The 24,604-nt window shown below is 45.0% G+C and overlaps 1 protein-coding gene across 1 annotated transcript in view; it reads right to left on the bottom strand.

Moving 5' to 3' along the window:
• NUAK2 (NUAK family kinase 2) overlaps positions 1 to 24,262 on the bottom strand; it is a 72,730-nt gene extending 48,468 nt beyond the window's left edge. Inside the window, exon 1 of the mRNA XM_040337555.1 lies at positions 24,026 to 24,262. Coding sequence (XP_040193489.1) covers positions 24,026 to 24,175 — 150 coding nt within the window. The 5' untranslated portion in view covers positions 24,176 to 24,262. The remainder of the gene's footprint in view (positions 1 to 24,025) is intronic.
• Positions 24,263 to 24,604: the final 342 nt, after the last annotated feature.

Raw genomic sequence — 24,604 nt, 5'->3', positions numbered from 1 at the left:
CTCAGGCATGGTTGGGGTAGAAGCCTCTGTTCAGATTTCATGTTGACCCACCGCTATGCCGCCCTAGTACTGCAAGGCAGAGACCCACAGGTCACCCCTTCCGGCCGCAAAACAGAGAAGGGGACCCCCAGGTAACTCACCACCCGGCCAGGCTGTAGTGCTGCCGAAGCGCTGAGAGTGCTGTCCGCTCTGCGCCGTCCCTCAGGAAGCAATTCACGGGCTGCAAAATGGCGGGTTTAAAGCAACAATGACACAGCAGAAAACACAGCCCAGCACACACAGCAACTCCAGGACAACAAATTAATAAGAAGGGAGAAGCTGCTGCTCCAGGTGAGCACACCTGAGAAATCAATGTCCACTCAAACAGGTGGGTGCCTGCAATGCAGGAGGCAAAAACTTGAAGGCACGGTATGGACAGCCGCACACCAATGAATCTTAAAAAAAGTAAGCCTTTAATAGTGAAAAAGGAAAGGCACTACAAAAAAATTAATAGCACCACACAGCAGCACAGCCCCCCGTAGTGACAGAGCCCCAGGAAGACCCCCCCCCCCCCTTACAGCTGCCACCCAGCATGGGGAAGGAGGGAGAGGAAGGGAGAGAGGAAAGCAGGGCGGACCCTTATTCAACCTCCCCAGGAAAGCACCAGCCATACCACCTTGCCAGGGCAAGGGGCCACTACTTACCTGTCCTGCAAACACCGGCTGGAGGCATTCCGGACAGAACCAACGTCCGCTAAACGGCATGGCTGTCGGCCAGACACACTGTGACAAAGCCATAAAAGACCGGTCATATGTGTGCCCTGGAACATGTAGTTGCCCGGCCACCCCTGGAGCAACGGGGCATGTCATGGATGACCCAGAGCTGAGCTAAGGGCCGGCACACACTCGATGGCCGAGCATGGGGGGACAACAAGGATCGAGATCCAGCCTGTCACCCAGTCGGCAGTTGATAGTAGAATCTCAGGATTCAAAAATGTAATGTAAAAAAAATAGGTCACCTTTAAAAACGCCTATAAACAAAATCGCGGCAGAACACCGGTACAGCGTTTTGCCGCGATTAGCGGCGTTTTGCGTCTGAACCCATTTTTTTGCTTCTGAAAAAACGAGCATAAAACGCAACTGCCGAAAAATGCAGAAAAACTTGACTGTGTGCATGGACACATAGGATAATATTGAATGTGTTCAGGGGCAGTTGAAAAAGCTGTCCAAATGCCTCTGAACACGCGTTTACCAGCGTCTCGTGTGCATGGGGCCTAAATTAAACTAAAAGCAATAATAATTTGTGTAATCACTATAAGGCCCCATGCACACGAGACGCAGATGTAAACTCATCTAAACACACATTTTCAAATGTTTAAAACGCCCGTCACCTGCCACAAGTTGTGAATTGTCCACTTGCCACGTCACCTGACCACCACACCTGCCACAAGTTGTGGATTGTCCACTTGCCACGTTACCTGGCCATGTCACCTGCCACAAGTTGTGGATTATCCACTTGCTAAATCACCTGGCCACGTCACCTGCCACAAGTTGCGGATTGTCCACTTGCCACGTCACCTGCCACATCACCTGTTCACATCACCTGCCACAAGTTGTGGATTGTCCACTTGCCACGTCACCAGGCCATGTCACCTGGCCACATCACCTGCCACAAGTTGTGGATTGTCCACTTGCCACATGACCTGGCTACGTCACCTGCCACAAGTTGTGGATTGTCCACTGGCCACATCACCTGCCATGTCACCTGGCCACGTCACCTGGCCACAAGTTGTGGATTGTCCACTTGCCATGTCACCTGGCCACAAGTTGTGGATTGTCCACTTGCCATGTCACCTGGCCATGTCACCTGGCCACATCACCTGCTCACATCACCTGGCACGTCACCTGCCACAAGTTGTGGATGGTTCACTTGCCACATCACCTGGCCACGTTACTTGCCACGTCACCTGCCACAAGTTGTGGATGGTCCACTTGCCACGTCACCTGGCACAAGTTGTGGATTGTCCACTGGCCACGTCACCTGGCACAAGTTGTGGATTGTCCACTGGCCACGTCACCTGGCAAAGTCATGTGGTCAAATCACCTGCCACAAGTTGTGGATTGTCCACTTGCCACGTCACCTGTTCACATCACCTGGGACGTCACCTGGCCACAAGTTGTGGATTGTCCACGTCACCTGCCACAAGTTGGGGATTGTCCACTGGCCACGTCACCTGGCCATGTCACCTGCCACAAGTTGTGGATTGTCCAATGACCACGTGACCTGGCCACATCACCTACCACAAGTTGTGGATTGTACACTTGCCACGTCACCTGGCCATGTCACCTGCCACAAGTTGTGGATTGTCCACTGGCCACAAGTTGTGGATTGTCCACTTGCCACGTCACCTGCCACAAGATGTGGATTGTCCACTGGCCACGTCACCTGCCACAAGTTTTGGATTGTCCACAATGCAATGCAAGCAATTACATTTATGTTTTTTCATCATTTGCCATTATTTTTGAGATTTCTAATGTAAAAAAACAGGTCACCTTTAAAAACGCCTATAAACGAAATTGCGGCCCTAAACCCAACTGCTTTAAAACGCCAAAAAACGTGATTGTGTGCATGGACACATAGGATAACATTAAATGAGTTCAGGGGCAGTAGAAAAAAATGCCCAAATGCCTCTGAACTCGAGTTTAGCAGCGCCTCGTGTGCATGGGGCCTAAAGCTCCAAGTACACAGGGCGTTATTACAACCTCTCCTGAACGATTTAACTTGACAGATAGTTTTGACGCGTTTAGAAGCGTTTCTAAAAAAAAAAAAAAAAAAAATAATTTCCAACATAGCCTCATGTTCACTGCTGCTGGTAAAACTGACAATTAGGAGCATTTGGGCATTTTTTTTCCAACTGCTCCTGAACTCTCCTCTATGATATCTTATCAGTACATGTACACAGTTGTTTACAGTCCCGTGGGTTACTAGCTGTCAAGTTAAATCATTCAGGAGAGGTTGAATGTCCCGTGTACATGAAGCCCTAAACTAGATCAGGCATGTCCAAAGTCCGGCCCACGGGCCAATCGCGGCCTAGTTATCTAAACCAGCCTTTCTCAACTAGTGTGCCTCGAGATCAGGGGAGAGAAGGGCTGTCCGATGAGCCCAACCCCCTGCCGAACTATACATCGGCACTAGTGGTACAACGGATCACAGTTGATCCATGATCCGAACGGGTCACCCCATTCGGATCGGCACACACTATGACCCGCGGATTGCTACGGCTCCGGAGCTAGGCCGAGGCCTTTCCTAATGTTATTGCCGCGGCTCTGGAGCTAGGTCGAAGCCATAACATTAGGAAAGGCCGCGGCTTCGGCCTAGCTCCGGAGCCACGGCCATCTTGGTACACCCAGCGGCAGCCCTCATCTCTGTTTACACCCACAGAGGAGGAGCCAGCACTCGTGGGACACACCGCTGGCAGTCATACTACCTGGGGGATGTCTGCCTGCCTGTTACTACCTGGGGGGTGTCTGCACCAAGGGGGTTCTTTACTGAGGGGGGACTATAGTTGGTGGGGGGGGGGGTGTAATGACAATTTTTTTTCTGCACCGGGTGACACCAACCCTAGTGACGCCACTGCAGTGGGGGAGATGTGAATATTACAGTGGGGGGGGGGGGGGAAGATGTGGATATTACAGTGGGGGGGGGGGAATGTGGATATTAGTAGGGGAGAGGAGATGTGGATATTTCAGTGGGGGGAGAGGAGATGTGGATATTACAGTGGGGAGAATTTTTTTTGCCAATCCGAAAAATGATCCGATCCGTGACTCCTGATCCGAAAAACGATCCAAACCGTGAGTTTTTTGATCCGTTGCACCCCTAATCGGCACTGAGAACGGTCAGCCTCAAAAGTGAAAGTAAACAGGGGAATGTGCTGTGCTCTTTGCTTCCCCCTTCAGTGCAGTACCCGGCTGAATGAGGAAACTGTGCTAATGTTTAAGTCTGGGATCCCTAATGTAAGGGGGTGGGGGGGGCTCTCTGGGAACCCTAATGTAAGGGGGGGCTCTCTGGGAACCCTAATGCAAGGGGGGGGGCTCTCTGGGAACCCTAATGCAAGGGGGGGGGCTCTCTGGGAACCCTAATGCAAGGGGGGGGGCTCTCTGGGAACCCTAATGCAAGGGGGGGGCTCTCTGGGAACCCTAATGCAAGGGGGGGCTCTCTGGGAACCCCAATGCAAGGGGGGCTCTTTGGGAACCCCAATGCAAGGGGGGCTCTTTGGGAACCCCAATGCAAGGGGGGGGCTCTTTGGGAACCCCAATGCAAGGGGGGGGGCTCTTTGGGAACCCCAATGCAAGGGGGGGCTCTTTGGGAACCCCAATGCAAGGGGGGGCTCTTTGGGAACCCCAATGCAAGGGGGGGCTCTTTGGGAACCCCAATGCAAGGGGGGGCTCTTTGGGAACCCCAATGCAAGGGGGGGCTCTTTGGGAACCCCAATGCAAGGGGGGGCTCTTTGGGAACCCCAATGCAAGGGGGGGCTCTTTGGGAACCCCAATGCAAGGGGGGCTCTCTGGATAGGGAGAAGTTGGGGTGGTAAAAACAGCCCAACCATGTGGTTTTACTGCCCCTCCAAACTGACATGTGAACAAGCCCTTGGTACACATTTGCGTGGCTGCATGCAGGGCAGCCCATTCATTTCAATGGGCTTCCCTACCCACAAAAATGCACGGAAATAAGTCCCCGACCTTTTTATTGCACTGCATCAAAAGCACCCCACGTTTTCCAATGCGTCGTGTACGAATTAACGGTACCCCTAAAGAGCAGAACATTCATCTGTGTGTCGGGAATGAGTGCGACAAAGGCAAGAGAATTCTTGTTGGGCAGTGTATTAGTGCTCGGACGAACACACTTAGACTGAATTTTAATGGTTCAAAGAATATTAGGCAAAATGGTCAGCCCTCGCGCATGTTCACTTCATCATATCTGGCCCTCTTTGAAAAAAAAGTTTGGACACCCCTGCTCTAGATGCTAGCGCTTATGAGTCAAACGTAGTTTGAATCTGAATACATTACAGCCCAGCACTTGACAGCCAGACCCCCAGGCAAAAAAAATAAATACAAAATTAAAAAAATAAGTGTTGAAATACATATAGGTTTTGCCTTTAAAGGGTCACTAAAGGAAAAAAAATGTTTTGCTGAAATGACTGTTTACAGGGTATAGAGACATACAAGTTAACGGATTCCTTTTAAAAATGATTAAAAATAGATTAAATTCAATCATATAATGTGCCTCTAGTTTCACTTTTGGTTTTAAACTGGTTTCATGTTTCTGTGAAGTAAAGAGACCCACAGAACAAAAACAAACAAATCCAGGGCAGTGTTTTGTTTTTAAAATGAATCTGATTGATTCTGAGGAGTTTTAGACACACAGTAATGACAGCTTAGACCACCGTGAGAAAGCTCCCAGCACTGTGGTTATAAGGAGCCAGACAAGCAGGAAGTGTGAAGATCACAGCAGAATTACAGCAACTTCAAAGCAAAAACGAACAATGAGGACATGAAACCAGTACTGCAGTAAGGTAAAGGAAGCCATTTAGCTAACAAAAAAAAATTCCTTTAGTGATCCTTTAAGGCTCGATTCACACCTATGCATGTTGGTTTTGAGCATTTTTGCAGTGCTTTTTGCGGTGCATGCTGCGTTTTTTTTTTTTTAGCCATCAATTTAATTTTTTAAATTCCTCTAACAACCAGCTATAAACAGGTTAACAAAAAAAGAAAAAAAAAAAAAAAACGCAAATTGCGGTACTTGCGTTTTGGATGCGGGTCCATTGAATTCTATTACATGCAAAACGCTGCTTTTTGCGGGAAAAAAAGTCCCGACCCTTTCCAAAAACGCAGAGGCACAAACAAGCATTGATGTGAACATGTTCCATAGGAACCCATGTTAAAAAATGTCCCTGCTTTTCTGCAAAATGAGTCAGCCCATCCAGACAAAACAACCAGACAAGTGACCTAACTTTTCTCTGCTTCAGTAATGCAGACCGATGACTCACTCTTCTCCTGTAAGCAGTACTGGATTAACTCCCAGCACTGCCCTTCCTCAGACATGTTCTCTTAGGACGCTAAAAGCAAACACACATAATGATTACATAGCTACATTAGCCTTGTGGGTTTTTTTTTAAGCTGCATTTCATTTTCAGGGGCTGGCTGTAATCTACTGGCAGAACATATCTACAATAGACCCCAAAAAATGGTGGTAAATCTATTGTAGAGATATTCTGCATTTTTTTTTAAATCAGAAAAAGTTTTAATTGTACCGAATTTCAAAAAAAAAAAAAGTACAAAAAAAAAACACATTCGGAGTACAGACTGCAGATGTAGAAAAGGTACAAATAATGTTTTTTTTTAAAAAAAAGCCTGTACATTACACCAGTTTATACATTCCACTGTTCAAGTAGAAAAATCCAGATTAAAAATATACATAAGAAAAAATACAACCAACTTATTTGGTATGCACTATCCCCCAATCAGCTACAGTGCATCCAGAAAGTATTCACAGTGTTTTACTTTTTCATCATTTTGTTATGTTACAACCTTTTTCCATAAAGGATTAAAGCGGGGGTTCACCCTAAAAATAAAAAAATAGTCTACCATTCCATCCAGCATACTAGCGTGAGCTACAGTATGCCTTTATTTTTTTGCGCCGTACTCACAGTTTAATCCATTAGTTACGTTTCAGACTCCCCGCGGGGAGTAGGCATTCCTATGAAGAGGGGAACATGATTGACGGCCGGCTATGGCGCGTCACGCTTCCCGAAAATAGCCGAAATAGGACTCGGCTCTTCACGGCGCCTGCGCAGTCAGCTCCTAGTCTGTGCGCAGGCGCCGTATAGCGCCGTGAAGAGCCGGCTATTTTCGGGAAGCGCAACGCGCCATAGCCGGCAATCATGTTCCCCTCTTCATAGGAACGCCTACTCCCCGCGGGGAGTCTGAAACAAAACTAACGGATTAAACTGAGTACGGCGCAAAAAATAAATAAAGGCATACTGTAGCTCATGCTAGTATGCTGGAAACTTGTTTTTTAGGGTGAACCTCCGCTTTAAATACATTATGTTAGGGCTGCAACTAACGATTATTTTCATAATCGATTAGTTTGCCGATTATTGTTTAGATTAATCGGATAATAGCCTTAAAAAAAAAAAAAAAAAATAAGTGAATTTTTTATTTTTTTTGGGCAGATTACAAATTGCCGCAAAAACACATTACATGCTGTTCTGCAGCTTCTCCATTGAAGTATTTTGAACCAAAAAAATAAATAAAAAAAAAAACAGCACCGCTTTGCGTTAAGTCCTTGCCCTTTCCAAATACGCAGCAGCTGAAAAAAAAAAAAAAAAAAAAATGATGGATGTGAACGTGTCCCATAGGAGAATATGTAAATGAACTGTAGTGTGTTTCTGCAAAAAGCACCAAAAAACAGTGAACCCAGGCCTGAGATGTTTAGTAACATAATGGGGTTAAAAAAAAAAAAAAAAAAGTACAAAAAAGAGCAAATAATCGCTACTGTAAGGGGTTCATTTTTTGAGTGAAAGTAATATTTACAGTAGCGATTTGCTTTTTTGTACTATAAAGGGCTAATTTTATTTTTTTTAACCCCATCATGTTACTGGCTGATTAATCGATTATGAAAATTGTAAATCGATTAGTTGTTTCGGCACTACATTATTTCTCAACATTTTACATACAATAGCCTATAATGACAACCTGATTTTTTTTTTTTTTAAATAAATCACCATATGAACACAAGTATTCACAGCCTTTGCTCAATACTTTGTGGTATGATTCGACAAGTTTGGCACACCTAATTTTGGGCAATTTCTCCCATTCTTTGAAGGACCTCTCCCAGCTCCATCAGGTTGGATAAGGAGCGTCGACGCACAGCCATTTTCAGATTTCTCCAGAGATGTTCAATCAGGTTCAAGTCTAGGCCACTCAAGGACATTCACAGAGTTGTCCCATAGCCATCTCCTTTGTTATCTTGGCTGTGTGCTTAGGGTCGTTGTCCTGTTGGAAGGTGAACCATCTGAGTCTGAGGTCCAGAGCACTCTTTAGCAGGTTTTCATCATGGAAGTCTCTGTACATTGCTGCATTTATCTTCCCCTCGATACAGACTAGTCTCCCAGTTCCTATTAGCAAAAAAGGAACAAAAACTGGATGGCCGCACTCCAAAATACTTAAAAAAGATGTCTTTAATATTCAACTGTACACACACACAGTCACTGCAACCAACAGAATACAGGATAGCCGACGCGTTTCGCACTTACAGCTAGTGCTTAATCATGGTTCCCAGTTCCTGTCACCAAAAAACATCCCCACAGAATGATGCTGCCACCACCATGCTTCACTGTAGGGATGGTATTGGCCAGGCGATGATCGGTGGCCTGATTTTGTTTCTCATGGTCCGAGAGTCCTTCAGGTGCCTTTTAGCAAACTCCAGATGGGCTGTCATGTGCCTTTTACTGAGTAGTGGCTTCCGTCTGGCCACTTTACCATATTGGCCTGATTGGTGGAGTGCTGCAGAGATGGTTATTCTTCTGGGTGGTTCTCCTCTCTCCACAGAGAAACACAGGAGCTCTGTCAGAATGACAATCTGGTTCTTGGTCACCTCCTGTAAACAGCGCTCGTCATCGTATTGCGTTTCATGCTGGAACACATACGCCGACCGCACAATGACGTCATCACATGGCACCGCGTGCGTTCTAACGTGGAATGCGTAAGTGCGCCCGAATCAGTGCCTTATGCACTACACCTGCCTCGCACCTATAAACAGAACAGTGTGCAGATTGCACACTGTTATATTATTGTCAGCCGTAGCTGGCAATGCTACAATCTACTGGTACCATCATTCCCCAAGCTGGACATCATGCAAAGCCGGATCTCTACCACAATTTAGCTTGTGCTGCCATTGCTGGGGACACCCTAAACATATCTTCCTTCAGGAGACCCTACACTACAGAAACCCTTGCTGCTGAAATACGACAACACTCATCCTCTGCAAAACGGATAAGTAACAATTCAGATATTGCCTTCACCAAGTACTGTACTTAAATCTAGTTACTTAATACTAACCTGCTGCTTGGGATTACTTAGTGTATCTTCAGTTGCCCACTGTGGAATATCTTAAAAAGGGACATACACTCTAATTCAGCTGAGCTATACTTGCCTCTCTTACGCAAATATTACTTGCCTACAGTATTCTTATTTGCTACATGCTTGACATACGTTGAATGTATAGGGGCTCACGCCCTAAATTAATGAACATGTTCGCTCTAAATTTTTCATGCCAAGGGTTGTAGGCAATTTATACCTGCTCCCTTAGTAGCCCAATGCATTCCTCTATGTTAAGTGATATGATGTAGAGAACCCCTAAACTCCTGTTCTCTGATTGGAGTGACGCCTGGGGTCCCGTACTGAAAATCACTTGCATAGAGAAGTGCATTGGAATCTTTAATGCAGTTGTGCTCGTTGATATTTATTGTAATTTTTCTACGCCAACGGTTGGAGGCATGTTGTAATACCTCCGCCCTTAGTAGCTCAACGCATTCCTATATGTAAGAGAGGATGTAGTGAACCCCCAAACTCCTGTTCTCTGATTGGAGCAACGCCTGGGGTCCAATACTGAAATCTCACATAACATAGGGAGGTGCATTGAATTCTTTCCTTAACCGCAGTTGTGGTTCACTCCCGTTCACCGTAGTTTGTGACACCTCCCCGACTAAGAGCGATCACTCAGTTGCACGGTTAAACTGTGGGACCTTATATAGACGGGTGTGTGCCTTTCCAAATCGTGTCCAAGCAACTGAATTTACCACAGGTGACCTCCAATCAAGTTGTAGAAACATCTCAAGGATGATCGGTGAAAACAGGATACAGAAATATCATAGAAATCGTTATAAATAAAAAATCACAAAGTGAAATTCAATTGACAACTGGTTTACCACACATGGTTCATATTCATTGTATAGTTCCAACATAAAAAGCTTAAGATAAAAAGCATAATTATAAAAACGTATCACAAGTGACCAGATGGTTGTCCAGAGGACTAGGAGGATTTGCTCGACATGTTGCGCACTTATGGAATTAGCGCTTCCTCAGGAGCATAGATATTTTGTTAAGGGGTATCCCGCGTTGGTGGTAATCAACGAACTGTCTCGTATTGGCCTATCACTGGTTGTAATTCACAGAGAAATTTATCTCAACCAGATAGGGGAGTGTAATCATAAAAATGCAAGACTAAATTGCATGCGGTGGTATGGCAGTTGATTGCTGGTAAGCAATGAACAATGAACCTAATCCAGGTATATGTTAACGCACTCAGCTAATACATACAGTGTATTGAACCGGACATGGAAGAACAGATGGGTAAATCTGTCTAAATGATCGCCCACCTAACTGACCTTAGTCCATGGGTATGGAAAGGATAATAGGTGAAGGCGTTAGAGTCCTTAGTATTGCAGTAAAGTGTATAGCTAAATGTGTCCCTGGTATCAGAGTAGCGCCAGTGCCTCTGTTTCTAGTTTTCTACAATTTTTGTATCGTGTGCCTTCAAAGCCCAATTTACTAGTCCTTAGTTCAATTCTACATTATCGGGGCGGTGGCACACCTAATACCGGTGCATCCGTATTATCACCTTACGCTTGATGCACACAAAATTAGGGTTTTCTTTTCAGAAAACAGGATACACCTGAGCGCAACGGCTGTGAATACTTATGTACATGTGATTGTTTTCTTATTTTTAATAAATTTGCTAAGATTTCAAACTAACTTCTTTGAAGTTGTCATTATGGAGTATTGTTTGTATAATATTGGAGGAAATTAATGAAATAAATCAATTTTTGAATAAGGCTGTAACTAGGGTTGTTCCGATACTGATATTAGTATGGATATAAAGCATGTACTTGTGCAATTGCCCCGATGCATGGGCAGTCAGGGATGATTGTGCGGCGTTGTGGGGAGTTACAAGCACCAATACCTTTCAGGTATTCAGTATAGCAGCCGACAGCAGCTCCCCCCCCCCGCAGCTGTCAGCTGCTATATTGAAATCTATATGGGGGGGGGAAGGGGATCAGTACTTGTAACTCCCCCCCCACGATCAACTTTGACTGTCCCTGTATCCTCTTCCAGTCAGTCCCGGCCCAAGACATTGTGCTGCCTGGGACCAAGAATGAAATGCTGTAACTCCCCCCCCCCCCCCCCGAAAAAAATCACACCAACCAAAAGGCCCCCCACATTCATTATTTTATATCATGATAACTAAAGGGGACCCGTCATGGCTCTATACATGTATAAAGGAGTATAAAGAGGACCTGTCATTACTCTTTACATGTAAAGGAATATCAAGAGGACCTGTCATGGCTCCATAAATGTATATCGGACTATAAAGAGTACTTGACATGGCTCTATACATGTATAAAGAGGGCCTGTCATGGCTCTATAGATGTATAAAGAGGACCTGTCATGGCTCTATACATGTATATAGAGGACCTGTCATGGCTCTATACATGTAAAGGAATATAAAGAGGACCTGCCATGGCTCTATAAATGTATATAGGAGTATAAAGAAAGAGGACCTGTCATGGCTCTATAAATGTATATAGGAGTATAAAGAGGACCTGTCATGGCTCGATACATGTATAAAGGAGTATAACAAGGGCCTGTCATGGCTCTATAGATGTATAAAGAGGGCCTGTCATGGCTCTATACATGTATAGAGCCATGGCAGGTCCCTTTTATACACCTATATGCATGTATCCAGGAGTATAAAGGCACCTGTGAATTGCCGGCGGCCACAATGTCTTTTGCGCAAACTAATCAATGTACGTCAATTGTGTTGTTTTTTTTGGTACCAAAAATATGTAGAAGAATACATATTGGCCTAAACTGAAGAAATTTTTTTTTCAAAATTTTGGGGATATTTATTATAGCAAAAAGTTAAAAAATATATATATTTATAGCACAAAAAATATGCTGCCCCCCCCCTAAAAGTGCTGCCTGGTACCCATGGTACCACCCGGTCCCATCATAGGGCCGGCCCTGCTTCCAGTCCCCCTCCAGGTTCCCGCCTCCTTTGCCCTGAATATTTCAGGATGGAGAGCGGAGGAAGGAAAGAGAGTCAATCTGTCTCTAACAAGTTGAGGGGGGCACCCCAGGGGACTATAGCCATTCCTTGCAAATTTTTGGGATGCATTTCTGTGTTGATATGCATTTTTCTTTTGTTGCCAAGAAAAAAAAAAAAAACACATCTAGCATTGTGAGATCTCACTGCAATAGTGGCATATCATACATGTCTGGGCACCTAAACACGATGCGGCTTTGTCGTGAGAGAAATCGTAGCAAACTGCATCACGGAAGCTCGTCACCCAAAACTGCACTGTGTTTAGGTGCCATTGAACATGCATGATGCATTTTGCCACTATTGCATTGTTATTTGGGATCGCAGAAAAAAAACCCCCCCAAAAAAAAAAGGAAGAAGAAGAAGATCTTAAACCACCAGATGTGAACAAGGCCCAAATACACCACTAGTACAGACAAATACCGTACCTATTTATCCTGCTAGAAATCTAGTGAGCTATTCACGCTGATACGCACCCCAAAATGTGACATTTCATTGAGTTCAATTCACACAGTAGTGTTGGGATGCAGTGGTTTCCGCTATAGCCCTGAAAAAAGTACTGCTTGCAACGTGCTCTTGTGAATCGATACCCTAGGAAACAAGGCAAAATAGTCTTGTCTTTGCATTGGGACTGTGCTGGGCAACACTGTCCACCACAAATAGTGTAAATGAGACCCAATTCGCACATGCAGTTTTGGTATGAAATAAAAAAAAAAAAGTAAACAACGCATGGCAGCACATGCAAAAACACCACACATCTGGTAATGGCAATGCATATATTTTGCATTTGCATGTTTTCTTTGACAAGCTAACCAGATTCGTCAGGTTTTATTGTGCTGCTGTGTGATGACGTCTAGAGAGTGTGTAAATGACTCCATCTCTTCCCCCTTCTCCTCATTATGTAAAGGACAAATAGCAAAGAAAACAATCCTAAGAGCAGGAATGCAGAAGTAATTTTGTTTCACAAAAGAGAAAACCTGACTGACAATTACCACTATGTTAAGGAAGAAGTTTGTGAAACCAAACTAAACCATTCAGAGAGCAACTGTTCTCATAGGTTACATAAGATGTGTAAGGGGCATGACAACAAGCAGCACAAAAATGGACGGTTTCAGGAGGGTGAAAAGAGGGAGCGATCCAGTGGAAATTCATCACATCCATTATAAGATTCAATGCCTGTTTTCCTGATTACACGTCAGTCATTAGATTAGATTGTAAGCTCTTCTGAGCAGGGCCCTCTTAATCCTCTTGTATTTTATTGTATTGTAACTGTATAGTCTCCCTTTTATATTGTAAAGCGCTGCGTAAACTGTTGGCGCTATATAAATCCTGTATAATAATAATGTTTATTTTTATTACACTTTATATAGAAACATAAAAAAAAAAAAGAAGAGCACACCATTATGTGAACTGGCCTAGTACGGAGTGCTACATCAAAATGATTGATCATGCAGCAGCAACATAATCTCTCAAATCATGTTTCTGACGCTATCAAAAATGAATGGCAGTCAATAGAAGGGTCTGTCACAGTGACTACAGAAAATGAAAACTCAAAAGTAAAAACACTTTCAGCAATTTTGTGAGCAGACTACAAAAATCCAACAGCTTCAAAAGCCGATTCTCCTCCCAACGATCAGCCAGGAAACCATGGGGAAGGGAGAGAAGAGGAGAGCTGGCCGAGTCACACAAAGAGGGGAATTCCCTCTGTGACACAGCTTGGATCTGAAACGCTGGCTGCTGTCAAACAAAGTGCCATCTCCTGGACCGGCTCCTATGATAGACAGCATACTGCTCCAATGCCTGGGAAATTGAGTAGTGTGCCATCTATCACGAGAGCCGGTCTATGACGTGGGACTTTGACAGTGGCCGACGTTTCGATGCGTTTACGCAAGCTTCAGCCTTCCTCTCCTGAAAGCCATTCTTCTTTAGGAACAATTTTGTGCAACGGCCACAGGAAAGCACAAAAAGTGGTGCAATTTGTAGGCCGGCTAATGGCACCAAGCATTTTTGTTCCAATATATGTTAAATTAACTATGGTTTAAAAGCAGGTGACTAGAATATAGTTTCCTCACGCACACACACAAAAAAAAAAAAAAAGAGTTTTCAGTAAGCATGGTTTTACCAATGTTTCCCTGGGAATGTACCATTCTGTTGACAGACAACTGTACAGGGGAATTTCAAATGAATGAAGATGACACATAAGGGGCATGTGACAAGAGTTTCTGTAAACAAAGGATTTCCCTATAAAGTCTCCACGTATCCTCATGCACAAATAATTATAATGTAAAAAAAAAAAAAAAAAGCAGTGCCAGCGCAAAACATCTAAAAACACATCTAAAAATAATAGAATCGATATCTATACAAGAAAACAGTCAATGCTTTTCGCGTTATTCTTCAAAACTCAGGTAGCAAGCATACACCAGCACTGCCAAATTCTCCACAGGAAAGTTCAACACAGTTTATAAGACAGTTATCACTAAACAATACAATCCTTCAATTTGGAGCAACATAGCCATAGCATTTTGTTACTTCAGAAATAATGCCTTCTGAAATGGTTGGGTATGGGTTAAAAGCAGACAGCATGTGACTGTAGGCCAGGATACAGCCTGGAATTTGCTTTATAAAGGAAGCAGAGCCTTTATTCAGAGATTACTGGCTACTGCAAATGTTTGCAAGCCAATTGTGGGTAACCGTGCAACAGTAGAGAAAATGCTAAAAGGAATCCTATTCTTGTCATCAGACACTAGGAGAAAATCGAGAAAGTAGACTTACCATCCCTACAGTGCGACTTCAATATTCAGGCTTCATATACAAAAGAAGGTTAACAAATATTTTGCAATATTTTTTATCACAATAATACCCAGTTAAAAAAAGTAGCCTCAGTTGGTTGTGTACGGCAAAGTATTTTTGAATTATGAATATATAGGGGTTGATTTTCTAAAGGCAAAAAAACTTCACTTTTGCAAGTGCGGTTGCACTCATTTTAGTAAATGTAGATTATTACAGCACATATTTTTTGTTTTTGTTGTTTAATCATCATGCTCCCACTTCCTCCTGTATTAAAGTGGAGCTCCACCCTAAAGTGGAACTCACGCTGATCGGAACCCTCCCCCCTCCGGTGTCACATTTGACACCTTTCAGGGGGGAGGGGGGTGCAGATACCTGTCTAAAGACAGGTATTTGCACCCACTTCCGGCCACACAATTTCGGGTAAACTGCGGGCAGAACGTCACCTCCCGTCCTCCCCCCGTTGTGCTCTGGGAACACTCGGCTCCCAGAGCACAGTGGGAGCCAATCAGCGGCGCAGCGCAACTCGCGCATGTGCCGTAGGGAACCAGGTAGTGAAGCCGGAGCGCTTCACTTCCTGGTCCCCTCACCGAGGATAGCGGGGGGAGCAGCAGAGTGACGAGCGGTCGCTCGTCCTCTGCTGCGGACGGTGCTGGACTCCAGGACAGGCAAGTGTCCTAATATTAAAAGTCAGCAGCTGCAGTATTTGTAGCTGCTGGCTTTTAATATTTTTTTTCATGGCACATCCGCTTTACATAAAAATGCCGCTATGCGTCATCAAGCAACCCTCATGGTACTCCAGGACTGAGCAGAGCTCACACATCACTAAGAGGAAAAAAAATAAAATAAAAGAAGGAGGGACTTGTGACAAAGGACTGGCAGGAATACTACAGGGGAAAAACACACACACACACACACACACACACACACACACACACACACAGGTGACATTAAAGAGAAATTAAACCCTGATGGGTTTTACTTCCTCTTTTTCTCCTGCAAAGTAAAAGCATAATGGGCTAGTAAGCATACTAGCCCATTATGTTAGACTTACCTGCAAAGGAAGCCCTGAATGCCGCGGAATTTCAACGGTATTCGGCCGCTAGCGGTGCGGTTTTAACCCCTGCTAGAAAGAAAGAAAGAAAGAAAGAAAGAAAGAAAGAAAGAAAGAAAGAAAGAAAGAAAGAAAGAAAGAAAGAAAGAAAGAAAGAAAGAAAGAAAGAGAGACTTGTAAAGCGCAACACATGCAAACTGAATCGCCTCTGGGCGCTGTATCCATTTCATGGGTAAAGAACCCCTTGACCTCAGAAGAGATGGGTTTTAATCTTTCTCCCGAAGGCCAAGTGGTCGGTAGTGCATTCCACAGGCGAGGTCCCTGGACTGCAAATCTTCGATCTCCTTTGGACTTGTATCTGGCCTTGGGTATGTGGAGGAGGTTTTGATTGGTGGATCGCAGAATGCGATTGGGGTTATGGGCTTTTTTTATTTTTTCGCATAGATATTGGGGGGGCGTTGCCTTGAATACACTTATGTATTAGGCAGAGTGCCTTGAAAGTGATTCTGTCTTTTACCGGCAACCAATGAAGGGATCTCAGTGAAGGTGAGATTGATTCCCATGTTTTTTTCCCCAGTCACTAGTCTAGCGGCCGTATTTTGAACGACTTTCAGACGAGTGATTTGGTATTTGGGGAGTCCTAGATAGAGGGCATTTGCGTAGTCGAGTCTGGAATTGATGATTGTTCCCACCACGACTGCAATGTCCTCTTTCGGGATCAAGGGCGTGAGTCTGTGTAGTAGGCGCAGCAGATGGTGGGATCCGCTGACTACTGACCCTATTTGTGCATCCATTGTCATGTAGGTATCGAAAATGACTCCGAGACTTTTGACTTTGGTGCTAGGGGTGATAGTTTTACCCAGAATGGGTGGGGGAGTCCATGTTGTACGCGGGGTGATTTTTTCCGTTAGCGTGAAACGGAGAAGTTCTGTTTTCGAACCATTGAGTTTAAGATAACTGTTTGTCATCCAGTTATCTATTCGAGTGAGGCATTTCTCTAGTCCAAGAGAATGATCCTTTTTGTTGCAGATGCGGAAATACAGTTGTGTGTCGTCTGCATATGAGTGGTAAAGTAACTTCTGGTTACTGATGATTTCAAAGAGAGGGCGAAGATAGATATTAAACAATACGGGCGATAAGGGAGATCCCTGAGGGACTCCGCATGACACCGTACGTTTTTCAGAAGTGAAAGACCCCAGTTTCACCATTTGTGATCGGTTTTCCAAGAAGGAGGAGAACCAGGGTAAAACACCTTCAGCGACTCCGGCTACTTCAGCTAGCCTAGCCTGTAGTAGTCCGTGGTCTACAGTGTCAAAAGCCGCGCTTAGGTCCAGCAGTATCAGGAGACAAGATTCTCCTTCGTCTGCGGCCTCTAGAGCGTCATCCCGTATTTTAAGCAGCGCCGTTTCTGTTCCGTGACCCGGACGGAAGCCTGATTGAAACGGATCGAATAATTTATGGGTGTCTAAATGCAGTTGCAGCTGTTGTACAACTACGTTCTCCATTACCTTGGAGAAGACATTTAGAGCTGTTATGGGCCTCCGGTTGTTTGGGTCTTTGGGGTCGAGGGTAGTTTTTTTTAGAATTGGTTCTATTGTACCTTGTTTTAGCAAGGTGGGCACCATGCCCTCCTTGAATGATTGGTTAATGAGCTGCGTGATAGCTGGTGCCAGTATATCGGCACTTTCTTTCAGCAGTTTAGTGGGGATGATATCATTGGGTGCTGTGCTATTACGCGAGTCCCGATGATGTTTTTAGTGGCATCGATGGAAATGGGTTTTAGAGTGAATTTTGGTGGTTGCGACGGATTTATGTGGGTATTAGGTTTGTGATTTGGGGGGGGGGGGGGGAGTTGGTGACGGTTCCATTTTGCTGAATACTTTCACGGATTTTTTCAATTTTATTAATGAAATAATCTGATAATTCGTTGCAAAATTCTTGTGAATCAGAATTGGGGGCCTCTAAACAAGCTGGATTCATAGTCTGAGTGACCAGCTTGAAGAGTTCTCGGGGGCGGTTAAGGGCATTTGCGATGATGTTGGAGAAATGTTTTTTTTTGGCTGTGAAGATTTCTTTGTGATATTTCTTTGTTATTATCTTGTAAATGGTGTGGTTTTTATCTGAAGAGCACCTTTTCCATGCAGCTTCTGCTCTTCTACGCTCTTGCTTTAGCAACGTCAGCTGGTCATTAAACCAGCTGGAGTTGTTTTTCCGGATGCAAGTTTTGCGTTTTGGTGCTACTAAGTCAGCTGACTGTAGTAGCGCCTTGTTGATGGCGTCAAGTGTTTCTGTGGCTGTTTGTTTTTGTTGGGTTGTTTTTATTTTGTTCCCTAGTGTTGTTTTGAAGAGTTCCGAGTGGAGCTTCTTCTGAGATCTAGTGAATTTGATGGCATGGTGATCGGTCCATGGTTGCGGCTCATTTCCCAGGACGTCAATTTCCAAATCTTGTTTGAAAATGAGATCGAGCGTATGGCCTGAGGCATGAGTGGGGCCTTGTATTAGTTGCTGCAGACCTAATCCTTCCAGATGGTCGATGCAGGCGTCGGCTACGGGGTCCAGCGAGGAGTTGGCCCAGAGGTTGAAATCCCCAAGCACCAAAAGGTGTTTGATGTTTAGGGTATATGTGGAGATGAATTCAGTCAATGAAGTGAGAAGGTGCGTTTTTGGGCCTGGTGGTCTATAGCAAAGTAGCATTGTTTGCAGCTGCAGAGTAAGGGTTTTCCATGAATGGAAGCGAGTTTTGAAGGACTGGTTTGGTGATCGAGAGGCGAGTCTTGTGGATCACCGCCAGGCCCCCCCCTCTTTGCCCCACTCTGTTTTGCATTTGCATTTGAATGCGATAATTTGCTGGCACCAATTCTGCTAGAATGGTGTTGCAGTCGGCTGTCAGCCAGCTTTCTGTGATGAAGAGGCAGTCTAGATCGTGTTGAAGGATGAAATCATAGATTTCTTGTCGGTGTTTTACTGCCGATCTTGTGTTGACCAAGTCGCATATTATGGGCTTGAGCTGGGGTACCTGCGCGTAGTTTTTGACGGTTGATCGTCGATTGATTCTCAACAGTCGCTCATTCCCTAGAGCTTTTTTGGTGACAACTGGGAGTATATAGAGGAAAATGGTTTTAGTTCCCGGATAGTTTCTGCAGAGTATTTTAGGTAACACATGGTCGCAGAAAAAAACGCAGGGAAGTAATGTTGATTGGGGGGGGTTTTATATGGTGATGGGTGGAAGACTGTCCAAGTGAGCCGTCACTCGTTGAGTCTTCTCTCCCCGATTGGTCCAGAGGAAGGCGAAAAACCCCAGGCGTGCAGTGCCAATCTGCAGTGATCGGGGGAAAAAATTCCTTCCTGACCCCTTAACGGCGATCGGTGCAACCCTGGATCAATTGCCTAGGGGGGTGTGAGTCCTGTTTTTTTGTGCTGTGTCTGCAGCAGCCGAGAGCTGGGAGGACCCTGCCTGGCTGCACTATCCCTGGGGAGAGCCGACTCGTTTGAGAGCGTCCTGCTCTCACTATCCTCTGCAGAGGCGCATTACCACAGCTTCCCATTGCTTTCAATGGGAAGGAGCGGTAAACACAACGCTCCAAAGATGCGGTCCTGCTAGTGCACTGCTCCAGTGTGAAAGCCCTCGAGCTTTCACACTGAGACGGCAGGGCAGGATTTTTTCAGGCGGTATTTAGGCACTATTTTTAGTGCTAAAACGTCTGAAAAACTCTGCAGTTTGAAAGGGGCCTAAATATCTCCTATCTCCAGGTTTAGGAGACATTTCCAGTACCTATAGATAAGAATTATTATAGGCTTACAACCATGTTAATGGAGAGGAAAGTGGGCAGCAAATGTGCAGGGTTTTCCCTTATCTAGAGTCCCACTTTGGTCATTTGAAATCTTAAGTTAGTGGGTAAAGTTTTAGTCTCATCATCACACACACACACACACACACACACACACACACACCTTAAAGTGGATCTTTCACCCTTAAAAGAAGAAAACACACACACACACACACACACACACACACACACACACACACAGCTTTCCTCCTCTCTATCCCATCCACAAATATTCAGAACAAATCTTTTCAGAAAAATCTGAAAATGTGTGCGTTTTGTGATCCAATGGCACCATCATTGATTTTGAAGTTCGAACAACCAAGTCATCAATTTCACCTCATGTTGCTACAGAAATAAAAAATTTATGGCTGGGAATTAGAGCCCGGATCACTCACATTCGATGGTCGAATGAAAATCGCCCATTGCTGCAGCCCACTAATGTTGCGAAACGTGAAAGAAAGTTCTTAGTTATGATCTTTGTAAGAGAATTTCGGAATTCGACCCATGTATGGCCTGCTTTAGCCTTTCATTGCTTTGTATGAGCTGAGAAGCAGCTGTTCGCATACACCTGTGAGCAAGAATCTATGCTATGCAAATTATCGCCTGTGCGAAGGAAGCCATACAGTCCGATTAAAAGATTTCCTCTACATTTACTAGGAGCTACATACTGCAATAACCTGTACCGTAGTAAAGTGAAACTAAAGTCAGGAATACCGACCTACTCTATCCAGTCTCCGCAACTTCTCCCAGGCGCCGATTTTTAGCCATCACAATTGGCTGAGGCAGGATACATGTGCATTATAGCACATTTTATTATAGAAGAGACCTTGCACATCTCTTGTGCAATAAATAAAAAAACTGCCTATTTGCAGTTTCTTCACCCTCTAGTTCCACTTTAAAGCAGTTCTAAAAGCTTAGTGTTTACCCTAATGCATTCCCTGCTTATACCATTTCCCTCCCTGTCCCTAAACACTTACCTGAGTCAGGGATCCAGCACTGTGTCTAGCTGCTGTCTTGTCTACCTGCTCTTCCCTCTTCTCACAGGGACTTTGGCAGCAGCAGGAGCCATTAGCTCCTGCTGTCGTCAACCAAATGCTGTTAGAAGGGGCAGGGCAAAGCTGCTGCTGTGTGTATTCTATGGAACACTGCTCCATAGACACCCACAGCTCGGGAGTGAGCACACGCATGCGCCCTGGATAGCAGGCGGCTTATTATGGGGGCACACAGAGAAGAGGAGGAGCCTGGAGCGCTAGCAGGGGACCCCATAAGCGAAGGTTTAGGGCTGCTCTGTGCAAAGCCATTGCACAGAGCAGGCTAGTATGACACGTTGGTTATTTAAAAAAATAAAATAAAAATCTAGACTTTACAATCACTTTAAAACCACTTGCCGACCGGCCCATAGTAAATACACATCATTACTTTGACGTTAAATACCGGTGTTACGGCAACAGCTAGCCACCATAACCCTGGTATGTTTTTTTTTTTTACTATGGGCGATTGGGCACTGATAAAAAGTGGTCCTGTGGGCGGATTTGCAGCGGATCACTTTTAGAGCAAGAAAGAAAAAAAAAAAAAAAAAAAAAAAAAAAGGGGGTACAAATTTGAGATCCTTCTGACCCCAGATCTCTCAATAAAGGAGGACCTGTCGTGCTTATTTCTATAATTAGAGATGTTTACATTGCTTGTTATAGAAATAAAAGTGATCAAAAAAGAAACAATAATAATAGGACAGAGTAAAAATAAATACATTTTTTTTTTTTCTTTTTTAAAACCCCCCATATTCCTCCGTGCTCTTCTGCAGATGTAAATGCATACGTCAGTCAGCTCCCCAATCGTTAGAGTGATAGCAACATATTCTAGTGCAAGACCTCCTCTGTAACGCTAAACAGGTAACCTGTAAAACATTTATAAAGCAGCACCTATGGAGATCTTTTAAGTACTGAACTTTGAAGCCATTCTACAAGTGTGCTCAGTTTTTAAGTGCGACATGTTGGGTATCTATTTTATTAAAGTGTATCTCGCCCCCCCCCTAAAAAAAAAATTGCGTTTGAAAGACTACTGCGCAAATACAGTGCAACCACCACCATTTTACTCTAGTCTCTGCAAAAAAAAAAAAAAAATGCATGTATGTATACAAATTTTCTAGCAAATATACAGATTTGTAACTTGTAAGAAACAAGTGTCAAAAAAGGCTTATAGCCAGATTCAGAGAGTTTTACGCCGGCGTATCAGTAGATACGCAGTCGTAACTCAGAATCTGCGCCGTCGTACATTTAAGTGTATTCTCAAATTGAGATGCACTTAAATGTACTGGTAGCTAAGATACGACCTCCTACGCCGTTGTATCTTAGCTGACTATTTACGCCGGCCGCTAGGGGCGTGTACGCTGATTTACGCCTAGAATGCGTAAATCAGATATGCCTATTCACGAACGTACGCTTGCCCGTCGCAGTAAAGATACGCTGTTTACGTAAGGCGTTTTCAGGCGTAAAGTTAGTCCACCAAAAAGCTGGCCCAGCCAATGTTAAGTATGGATGTCGGACCCACGTCGAATTTTGAAATTTTCACGTTGTTTGCGTAAGTCGTCCGTGAATGGGGCTGGGCGTCATTTATGTTCACGTCGAAACCAATGAGTCTTTGCGGCGTAATTTGGATGCGCACTGGGATACGTCCACGGACGGCGCATGCGCCGTTCAAAACGTCATTTACGTGGGGTCACGCCCACCTCTTCACAATGTCCCGTGCTTACGCCGGGACATTTACGCTACGCCACCGTAACTTAGGACACAAGTGCTTTGTGAATACAGCACTTGTCTCTCTAACTTACAGCGGCGTAGCGTATATGAGATGCGCCTAACTTTAGGCAGGCGTAGCGTGTCTTTTTGAATCCAGCTATTAGTCTTTAAGGCTCGGTTTTCATTACTGCGAGTTGTTGTGCAACTTGACACATGTGAAGTCGCATGACAAGTAAAAACCCATGTATTTCAAGGGTCCCCGTTAGGGTTGTCCCGGTACAAATACCGAGCATCCCCCCCCCCCCCCCAATACTTGTACTAGGGGAAATGCTCCACCCGAAACCTGGGCAGTCAGGGATGATCGGTGCGGCGGGGGGGGGGGGGGGGAGGAGGCAGTTACAAGCACCGATCTCCCTGTTTAGATTTCAATAAAGCCTGACAGCTTCTCCCTGGACACCCACCCCCTCCCTTTTCATCTGCTTTAGTGACATTTATACAGCGGTGATCAGTGCTTGTAACTCCCCCCAAAGCCGCACCGATCACTGCTGACTGTCCCTGTATCCTCCTCCAGTCCCCCCTCTGTGCTCCGTGTCCCCCTCCGTGATGCTGCTCTCCCCCTCTGTGATGTTGCTCTCCCCCTCCGCTCTCCATGTCCATCTCCGTTCTGCTGCTCTCCCCCTCCGTTCTGCCTCTGTCTCCTGTCCATTCATTTTCAGTGCAGCTGAGGCTGCAGAGAAAGGGACTGGGGAAACTGTGTCCTTAATCCCTTCCTCTGTCTCAAAGGGGAGATGTGTCAGGCTACATGACAAGTGGCGCTCCATGCATTTCAATGGAACTGTTGTAATAGGAGTGACGCGAGTCACTCGGACTTAGAAAAAGGTTCCCGTACTACTTTGGGGCGACTTGCATGAACTTCTATACGGAAGTCGTTTTGCAAGCCTCGCTGAAGTCACACTGTACGGATGACTTTGAAGCCGCCCCTGTGCGAACCGCCACTCGGTGGTTAAACAGTCCTCATTTACAGACCGAAGATCATCCCTTTGATCAAAAGAACTCATCCAATAAACCAAGAATTTTGTAGGATGGAGAAGATTCTCTGGGCACCATGGCTCTTGGAGAGATCACAGATCAGCAGGTCAGGGGTAAGCATATTTTGTGGATAATTTACTAAGACTGAAGCAGCTGGCATGGCAACCAATCAGCTTCTAGCTTTTGTTTTGAAAGCTTATCTGAACAAGCTGCAGCTAGAAGCTGATTGGTTACTATGCACAGCAGAGCAGCTCCAGACTTACCAATTTCCTAAAACTATAAAAAATATGTATGTGTGATATATATATATATATATATATAGATATATATAACAATCCCATCCACAATAAACAAGCACGGGGTGCCACTAAACACAGCCCAGAGGCTATTCATTACAACAGGCTTGTCGCTTTCACATAGTGCCCAGTACTTCGCACACGAACGCTTTTCACCTCTTTCCCTTGCTTGTCCCGAGCTCTCTTCACAGTGCCGTACGTTCCCTTCCCCAGCGTCTCCAGAAACTCATAACGGTGTTTTAAATTATGTTTATGTAGATGTCTCTTCACCGCCTGCCGCCGAAGCCCGGCTTCCCTCAGCTCCATGTGTCCACAGGCGATACCTCCACAGTCCGCTACGTCCCTGAGAAATAATGCAAGGTATGACACAGAGCGCTACCGCTGTTCACCTCCGCCCCGCCCATGTGGCACCGATTGGTTCTTTCCATCACCTATGTGTAGAGCTCCTCCTCCAGTCTCAGCTTACTGGTTTTCAGGCTCCGTTTACGGGAAAGCGCCAGGTGAAAGAAGGGGCGGGGCTTTATTCAGTGTACATTTCCTGCTTAGTGGAGTGAGGGCGGGAACGGGATGACGGAGGCGTCACATCTCTGAGAGGAGGACAGGTGTGTTGGCAGAGGAGGGGAGGGGAATTGTGGTCAGGAAGAACGGCCATAATAGTTTTTATCTCGCTTTCCATCGCCGCTGCTAAAAGCACAGACATTCAGTTTCAGTCGATAACAATAGCTTGAGGGAGCT

The sequence above is a fragment of the Rana temporaria genome, chromosome 2, assembly GCF_905171775.1.
Source record: "Rana temporaria chromosome 2, aRanTem1.1, whole genome shotgun sequence".
Lineage (NCBI taxonomy): Eukaryota > Metazoa > Chordata > Amphibia > Anura > Ranidae > Rana > Rana temporaria.
This window is presented reverse-complemented; position numbering and strand designations above follow the sequence as displayed.